The sequence below is a fragment of the Triticum dicoccoides genome, chromosome 5B (genome assembly GCF_002162155.2).
Source record: "Triticum dicoccoides isolate Atlit2015 ecotype Zavitan chromosome 5B, WEW_v2.0, whole genome shotgun sequence".
NCBI lineage: Eukaryota > Viridiplantae > Streptophyta > Magnoliopsida > Poales > Poaceae > Triticum > Triticum dicoccoides.
Genome location: NC_041389.1, coordinates 721,175,650 through 721,185,383, shown reverse-complemented (window position 1 = coordinate 721,185,383; position 9,734 = coordinate 721,175,650). Strand labels below are relative to the sequence as shown.

General features: G+C 48.2%; 1 protein-coding gene across 1 annotated transcript; it reads right to left on the bottom strand.

Moving 5' to 3' along the window:
• Nucleotides 1-3,981: 3,981 nt before the first annotated feature.
• LOC119312987 (receptor-like protein EIX1) lies at nucleotides 3,982-7,155 on the bottom strand. The gene has a single exon (XM_037588789.1). It carries the CDS (start codon nucleotides 7,150-7,152, stop codon nucleotides 4,237-4,239), a length of 2,916 nt encoding a protein of 971 aa, XP_037444686.1. The 5' UTR covers nucleotides 7,153-7,155; the 3' UTR covers nucleotides 3,982-4,236.
• Between the last annotated feature and the right edge of the window lie 2,579 nt (nucleotides 7,156-9,734).

The following is a 9,734-nucleotide window of genomic DNA, read 5'->3' as shown; positions in this document are numbered from 1 at the left end:
AAGCCACAGCAAGAAGAGTGCGGACAGTGGTCATGTGAGCCACAGGAGCGAATGTCTCATCATAATCGCGCCCCTGCTCCTGCTGAAAGCCACGGGCCACAAGACGAGCTTTGTAGCGCTCAAGAGAACCATCGGAGCGAGTCTTAAGCTTGTAGACCCACTTGCAGGTAATGGGACGGACACCGGAAGGGAGGGGAACCAGATCCCATGTGCCAGAGCGCTCAAGGGCAGCAAGCTCCTCGGCCATCGCAAGCTGCCATTCAGGCTGAGTCATGGCAGTGCGATAGGAAGTGGGCTCAGTCAAAACAGAGAGACCGTACCGATCAGGGGAGTAGCGATCAAGCGGAGGGCGAGGCCGAGCACGGAGGTTATGAACCAGAGGAGGTGTGAGAGGAGGTGCACCAAAGGTGGAAGGCTCGTCAGAGGAGACATCCTCAGTACGAGATCGTTGAGTATAGTGGAGAGGAAACGGTGAGAGAGGGCGACGTACTGGAGAGGATGGGGGAGAGGTGGAGGAGGAGGATGGAGAAGACGGGGTCGGTGGTGAATGGGAAGGAATGAGAGGTGCCGTAGGAAGAGGTGACACATGAGGCACATAGCAGGGTGTATCGGGAAGGAGAAGGAAAGAAAGGTCATCCACAGAGAAACTCGAGGAAGAAGAACGTGGGTAGTAAGAACGAGACTCGTCAAAAGTCACATCACGCGAGATGCGCAAGCGACGACCCACAGGATCCCAACATCGATAGCCCTTGTGCTCATCACTGTAGCCAAGGAAAACACACTCAGCTGACTGAGCAGTCAGTTTGGTGCGTTCTCGGGGGGCAAGAAGAACATAGCAGACGCATCCAAACATACGAAGAGCTGAGTAATCAGGAGAGTGACCAGTGAGACACTCCATAGGAATGCCACCCTGCAGAGCAGTCGATGGCTGAATGTTGATGAGATAGGTGGATGTGGAAACAGCCTCAGCCCAAAAATGGGGTGGAAGGGAAGCAGCAATCATCAGCGCACGAGCCGTCTCAAGCAGATGATGATGCTTTCGCTCGGCAACACCATTCTGAGCATGAGCACCGGGACAGGAGAACTGGGCAAGAGTACCATGTTCCGCGAGAAAACCACGCAACAGCTGAGAGATATACTCTCCAGCGGAGTCAGCACGAAAGGTATGAATGGGCGTGGCAAACTGGGTGTGAACCATGGCAGCAAAACGTTTGTATATAGGGAGAACCTCGCTACGAGATTTCATGAAGTAGAGCCAAGTGTAGCGAGAGAAATCATCAATAAACAAAACATAGTAGCGATGACCACCTTTCGAATCAAAGGGAGCAGAACCCCAAACATCAGAATGAACTAAGTCAAAAGGATGCTGAGATACAGACGCACTAGTAGGATAAGGTAACTGAGTCTGTTTGCCAAGTCTGCAACCATTACAATGTAAGGAGACATCTCCAGATACAGACCCTAAGAGGCCCTGACAAACTAAGGCAGACAAGCGAGAGCCACAGATGTGACCAAGTCGATGATGCCACTGTTGGAAGGACGCAGATGAAGAGGCAGCAAGAGCATGAGAGCTGGCAGAAGTGGTGGCAGCAGAAGGAACACAAAGCCAGTCAACCTCCCAAAGACCCTCTGACTCACGGCGCCGAGGGCCAGCACCAACCAAAGCCTTGGTGCGACGATCCTGAATGGAGCAAGAGTCGGTATCAAGAATGACATGACAACCAGAATCAGTAAGTTGGGCAGCGGAAAAAAGATTCATGGTAAGGCGAGGAACATGTGAAACACCCGGAACAGAAAAAGATGGAGTGGAGAGAATACCATGACTAGCAACAGGAATAGATGTGCCATCGGCAGTAAGAACATTAACAGGCGAATCAAGAGGTCGGAGAGAAGACAATGCGGAAGAATCAGAAGACATATGAAAGGAGGCTCCAGAATCCAGAACCCACGAAGATGTACCTGACTGTGTAGATGCATGTGATGACAATGATGCAGTCACGGCAGCAACAGAGCCAGTCGAAGAGGAGCCTGAGGAAGCAAGAAGACGCTTGAGGCGAACAATGTCCTGGTCAGTGAGTGACGGAGCCGAGGAAGACACAGGAGGCCCGCTGGAGGAGGAGCACCTCTGGTCTCGCTTCTTCTGGCGACAATCAGACTCTGGGTGACCTGGCCCGGAGCAGTAACCACAGAAGGTGTCATGGTGCGACGTGCCCTTCTCAGCATAAGGAGGACGGCTCACCCCCCTGGAGGAGTAGGCAGGAGCGGCGGAGTAGTGAGGCAAGCAGACGACACAGGAGCCCGAGCAGCCAGCACAGACGGGACCACCAGCAAACCAACAGAGCGAAGGCGAGTCTCCTCGGCACGAAGCTCGGCAAGCACCTCCGAGATGGGAACACGACCACGAGCAAGCAAGTGAGCACATCTGGGCTCAAACTCAGAGCGGAGGCGAGATAAGAACTCATGAACCCTCTGAAACTCCAAGTCAGACCGCGTAGTCTGACAGCAACGACAAGTTCCACAAACAACTATCCTCAGTGAGTCAAGCTGACGCCAGATGGCAGAGCACTGTGAATAGAATTCATCAACAGACGAGTCACCCTGCTGAAGAGCATGCTCCTGACGCACCACAGAGAGGTAGAGAGCATCGCTAGAGGGCTGATAGCGCTGACAAAGATAGGACCACATCGTTGCAACGGTGCTGAGACCCATGAATTCCGAAGCAAACTACGGGAGAACACTCGCTGTGAGAACAGCAGCAGCCCGAGCATCATCATTGCACCACTGAGTATAAGCACACAGATCATCCCGATAGACAGAGAGAGCATCAGAATATGCAGATACCTGCTGATCATAAGCATCAACCGCAACACCATCAAGGGCCTTGGCAGCATCCCGGTCAGCCTGAGAAGCATCAGCAGCAAGGATTGGCGGCACGGGTGGAATTGGGGCCACAGGCGCAGCAGGACATGGCGGACAAGGGACCTCGCCAGACAGAACACCCCATAGAAGAAGTCCACGCATATGGATGTGCATGAAGCCCACAAACTCAGTATAGTTGGTGCCGTCAAAGATCACCGAGCAGCGGGGAACAACCACATAGCCCGAAGATGACATACTGAGATATCTCTCTCTCTCTCTCTCTCTCTCTCTCTCTCTCTCTCTCTCTCTCTCTCTCTCTCTCTCTCTCTCTCTGAGTCAACGGGAACAGGAAGTCCTGATCTGGATCGAAACGGAATCAAGCGCTCAATAGATCGAGCGCCCGCTCGCTCGCTGGATGCCCCTGCGCGCACGCCCGCATGTCCGCTCGCTCGACTTGGCAAGCAGAGGCCAGGGGCAGGCAGCAGCGGAGGAAAGCAGGATCGACGGGAAGGAAGAAGTGGCATGGCCGATCGCGCCGCACGGCCCGGCGCGGGAGGAGGAGCTCCCGAACGGGCAGAGGGGACGCACCCGAGACCAGCAGGAGCACGCTTGAGCCGGGGAAGGAGCCGCACGGCCGTGGAACGAGCCGAGCCGAGGTCGAACGGGGCAGCAGCAAGTGGCGGATCCGGACGGGATGGGTGCGGAGGCGGCGGCGACGGCTTGAGGCAAGCTAGGGCCGGCAAGAATCGAGCCTGGGCGGACGGAATCGAGCAGAAACAGCCGGAGGCGAGGGAGGCTAGGAGGAGGGAGCACGGAGTTGCAGCGTGCGAGGAGGAGAGGCTAGCCTAACATGATACCATGTTGGATAATGAGCAACTAGCATTTCCTGAGGGCCAAAGGCCATTACATATACATGTGTGTTAAAGTGCAGAAAACCCCTTATACAATAGGGATATACCGAAGAGTATACACATCTAACAGTCTGAACCCTGTACATGTCTATCTAGTGAAGATATCACGTCCGCGCCCAGTATACTGCATCCAGAGTAAGAATCAACACAATAAAATCCTACGCCTTGCGCAGACCAAATTCTGTCTTTCAGAAATCCTGGCCCTATCTGAACAGACATGATTGGTTGGATTGAGAGCTTGAGAATCAGTTAACTAAACACATTGACACACACACCCGAAACAGGGGATCCGGTTCTACCCCTGGCATTATTCATTACACATCAACTTTACATATCCAAACCTTATTCTACAGCATAATCCTCAAATACATGTATCTGTGGAAAAAAAAAGTAGCACGGTGCTATACATTCATACATGGTAAAATCCCCACACTCTACATGATAGCAAAAGGAAAACCAGCGTGAGCTAGTGATCGCTCTCAGCTTCTGCACATTTTTTCCTTGTCCAAGAAGCCCATGTAACTGCCACTTGCACATAGACCCGGTCATACCAGCCATCACAAATGGAGTACCACTTAACTCTCCATTTCCTCTGGAACAAGAAGGTGCAGAAGACTACCCAGAGTCCCATTACATATCCAGAACCCATCGCGATGAAAAACAAGACCACATCGTTCAAATCTTCATGGTGTTCCACGGTAGCCGGAGTTGGCTCGGGTTGTGAACATTCCTGCGACAAGGGAGACCCGCAGAGGCCCGGGTTGCCAATATAAATAGATTCTGGATCCTCAAGTGTTTGCAGTTGATTTCCAGATGGTACCTCTCCTGTCAGGTTGTTGTAGGACAGGTTCAAGTGACTTAATGATGTGAGAGTCGATAAGCTGGCAGGGATTCCACCGGACAACTCATTGTGTGATAGGTCGAGTGACTCCACTTGCGCCAAGGCGCCAATATTCGCAGGAATTTTTCCGCTGAAGGTGTTCCATGATAAGTTTAGGTTCTTCAATTCGACAAGACTGCCGATTTCTTCGGGAATATCTCCAATAAGATTGTTATATGATAAATCAAGATTCACCATATATATGATCTCTCCTGTATATAATCTCTCTTGGCCCTTTGTGACTACCGTGAAATTCTCGGTATATGTGATCATGTCACCAGGACCAATAATCGACTCTCCATAACGGAAAGCACGATGAAATGAATCATCGTAATCTTGCATTAGTATCATCCCTTTGATGTTAACAATAGATTTAGGTATGATCCCCGTCATATTATTGTAGGAAAGGTCCAAATACTGAAGATTAACTATCTGTGTAAGTTCCTCCGGAATGCGACCATAAAACTTATTCGATCGTAGTCGCAAGAAAGCCAAATATGGCAATTTATCCCCTATCCATGTTGGCAAAGTTCCAACGAAATTGTTGTGTGCAAGATCAAGAAAGGAGAGTTGCGGGCAGTCTTGGAGAAATGAAGGAAATTCACCCGAGAGGTTGTTGTTTCTCAAGCTTAGATTGTTGATACTCATACTTGTTATGTTTGTCTCAGAGGTAATAGCAGCACAATCAGGAATTTGTCCAGTTAGCTTATTTTCGGAGATATCCAACAGAAGTAGTAATCGCAGTTTACACAATGAAGAAGGAATTGTGCCAGAGATGGAGTTGTCAAATAGAATCAGTCTTGTTAGACTCGGTGCTCCAAAGTCTGATGGTAGTGGCCCAACTAAATTGTTTCTACTAAGATCCAACTCACTCAGACTAATGGGAAGCTTAGGTATTGGGCCATTGAACTGGTTAGAACTGAGATCAATTGCAGTTGCTTTCATATGTTCCATTGTAGATGGTAAAGAACCGATAATTTGGTTATGTCGAATATTCAGAGTTCTCACAGTGGAAGCCACTACCCAAAACCAATCTGGCACCTTGTCAGATATGCTCGTGTTTGAGATATCAAGATTGTCTAGACGTGTTAGCCATCTAAGCCACAATGGAAATTTTGGCCCAAGAAGGCATGACCGAAGTCCAATATCTGTTAGATTGGAAGGAGGAACCCACGTCGAATTCAGTACGAGGGCTATGGAATTATTAGACAGCCACAACTTTTCCAAGCTTTCAAGGCCTGATAAATGTCCTTCATTTATGAAACCCTCCAGGTTATTGTTGCTCAAGTCCAATTCAGTCAGCTTCGTGAGCTCTCCTATCCAAAGTGGCACAGGACCAGTGAGCTTGTTACTACCAAGAATAATGCCGGTCAGGTTGCTTAAGGGTTTTAGTTTGGTTGGTAGGCTTCCTGTCAAATTGTTGGAAGGTAGAGACATGTATGTCAACTTATTCCATGAACAACTAGGCAAGCGCAGAAAGAATTCTGTTATGCTTCCACTGATGTTGTTTCCACGTGCATAGAATTTTTCCAAGCTACATAGGTTCTGTAGGTTGGATGATATCATGCCCACAAGGTTATTCATTTGTAAATCAAGCCTTACTATGGAGGTCATATTGCCTATCTCGTCCGGAAATTGGCCATAGAGACCATTCCATGAGATATCTAGATACTTGAGGCTAGTCAAACCCCAAAACCAGTTGGGTGTGATACTTGTATTGAAGAAATTGTAGGAAAGGTCAAGTGTTTCAAGAGAAGTCAGATTTGAAATCTGATGTGAAGAAGAGTCAGTTCTAAGATTGCAGTCGCTAAGACGAAGAACTTTTAGAGATGGAAGCATGCTCACCACCGGAAGCCACTGGACGATTGTGCTGAGGTTCGTGCCGCTCAGGTCGAGCTGCTCAAGGGAAGTTAATCGGGCCAACCAAGTGATATCCATGGAGTATGTGTAATCTGCCCAGCCAAGATTTAAGTATCGTAGGTTGGAGAGATTACCGAGCTGCGGTGGAATCCTTCCGCTGAAGGTTGATCTTGATAGGTCGATGTATCTCAACTTGTGGAGAGAACCCAGGAACTCCGGTATTTGCACCCCATAGAACTCGTTGCAGCTGAGGTTGAGATACTGTAGGTGTTGTAGACCAAGCAACGAGGAGCTAATGTTGCCTCCTAGCACTTGCATCATCATATCAACGTCGTTGTAGTCACAACCATGGCCCGGGAGATCGAGCTTGACGACGTGGTTGTTTCTACTACTGCAATGGACACCCTTCCATTTGCAGCAGTCATCAGCCTTCCAAGATGATAGGAGGTTTGCAGGGTCCGAGATGCTTGCTTTGAAGTCGACAAGCGCGGACCTCTCACCGGCGATACATCTAGTGACCGTATTGTTTGAGTGGCTAGAGGATGATGATGATGATGACTCTACAAAGCTCTTGGCTCGGGTAAACAAGAGAATTGCACATATAGTTACCAAATGGATGTTGGAGAGTAGACGCTTCTCCATTGGGGCTCTTTCAGTGGATCTATGATCTTTCAGTTGCATACCTATGCCATGGCATGATATATGTAGTCCAAGCCATCCAAAAGTAAGTGTTCTATTTTCTCCCAACAACAAATAAAAAACTCCAAGTTCGGTCCATGTTCACGGAGTTTTTGATATATTATTGAACGAGATCTCCGGGACACTGACCTGCTTGTCATGATGTGATTACAAGTGGAGAGGAAATGAAAATGTCTACCGACGAAAAGGAGACCGGCGGCCTGTCGAAAAGCCTGCTTCTGTCCATGTCCACCAAGTTTCCTCTTCTTTTTCCTTTTCCAAGACCCTGTTGTCTCCAAGCATATGCAGAATGTAGTCATCGAGCATATCCGAACGACAGGGACATCGACCATGAGAGCACTAACTGACTAATAGCATGAAGACGATGACGTCAATTGGACCTGATGAATGGGTTGGAATTCTAAACGATCGAGACATCAATTGACAAGTCTCTACCTCCAGAAGTAGGTACAACGCAGAAAGAAACTGTGTCTGCATGTCCAGTATAGTTATATTAGTACTCCACTAGCCAATCTTTTAGTTATGCAGAATGAGCTCATCAAGCACACACCTTTTGTGGTTCAGTGATCACGATTGTGCAGAGCCAAAAAAGAATTCCAAAACTTTCAAGAAGAAATATGATACGAGGAAGACAGCATTCGATCACTGCATGTGATCTGCACTACAGCTGCACCTGCCATGGTTGACTAGTCGGCGGCGCCTTCGGTCAGATCTGATCTGGCCGGTGCCGCTGCCATCTCCTCCGTCGGAGGTGGTCGGCCTGAGGCTGAATAGTCGGATCTCAAGATCGCCGTCTAGTTCCGGCTGCGAGTTGGGAAGACATAGTTGCCGGTGAAAATCGAGCCGATGGCGGCGTTCTCCGTCGTTACCTTAATGAAGGCAACGCCATGTAACTACTGCCAACCCACTTGTGCTGCTCCGAGGGAAACTCTAGGATCTGGTCTTCCAGATCGGACGATGGCGGTATTGCGGTGTCGTTTTCTCTCTTGGGAGCATCGTTTGTGGAGCAGAACTGAAAGACAGAGGTAGGAGGTGGAGCGACTTCGTCTTGCATGAAGCTTTCGATGGAGATGTCAAGTCATGCCTGGCCGACAGGTGCTATGCTGTGTCACGTCTGGTCGGCAGGTGCTATGCACGACAGATCTTTCAGAATCTTCGCGCCTAGACGAATGAGCGCGGGGTGGTGGCGCCGTTGGGCGCCGTGGTGGTGTTGACGGATGGACGGACTGGCAAGGATGATGCAGATATCTCTCCTGAAAATGGGTCAGCGTTTCGATGATGATGGCGGCGTCTAAAACGTATACATGTGATGTATGCTTTAGGTCTGCTGCACCGGCGTGTGCTCCGATACATTATGTGGATGGATCGGCGACGGCACCGGTTTTAGATATGGAGAGTGAGAGCACTCCACATTATCGAGTTTTGTAGGTGTGAGTGGTGGCTTCGGGTGGTTTGATGTATGTCCTTTTTAGACCTATGTTGAATAATAAATAAAGAGGCCGGGGGTCTTAACCTCCTTTTCAAAAAAAAAAAAAAGCTGCAGCTCCAATTGGATGTGCAGTGCATCTTGCAACCAATCAGTTAGTCATCTGTTCTGCTCAACTAATCGCCTACACCGCATGCTGATTGGCTGGCTGATTGTACACAATTGGATCATCTGATGTCACGAACATCCACCATGAGACTAGCGAATTATGAGCACAGGGATGTGCAATGCATCTTTGCAGTCAGTCACACTTGTTAGCTGGACCGCATACAGTTTGAGGTTACACTGATTGCACTTGTGTGTCAGTGTGTGCGTTTTCTGAATGATGTGTGCACCTTTTTATCTCTTCGAAATGATGTGTAGACAGATGTATCGTGTTGAACAGAAGACAAGAGGCCATATTTGCTGTCAACGGCACACAAAAAAAGAGGCCATATTGCTGAGAACTGAGAAGCCCGTTGAGTTGCGTTGAGTTGAGACTTGAGAGGCACTAGAAACGCGGAAACGCTCAAATCGCATTCCGGTTTTCCTTTGGGGGGTACAATAACAGTACAATCATTCATTCATGTTAGAAAGAGAAATGTCAATACACCAGCATCAGCATCAACAGGTATTTCTTGGTGCTTAATTTTGTGCGCGATATAGTACAAAAAAAAGACGCCTACACATCGCATATCAAGGTGCATTTTTGTAAATAAATACTTGTTATGCAATTTAATGACAAAATTTTCATCATAAACGACTATTATACTATAGAAATATATAGTTTTGGTAATCAGCCCCACATTCTCCCGGAAAAAGATTTCAACATAAATGCAACTTGATATGCCATCTAGTTACAAGATTTTTAAACATAAAGATACCTTAATATATCAACGTACATCTATGCTAATAATCTTCTAATTCATTTGGGATCTTCTGAGAAATAAGGAAGACTCGCATATTTGGACATAAACATACCATAACATATCAGCATAAGTTCGTCATGATCAATGATTATGCTCTTGCTAACTGAAGTATATCTTTTTTCTTGGAAACT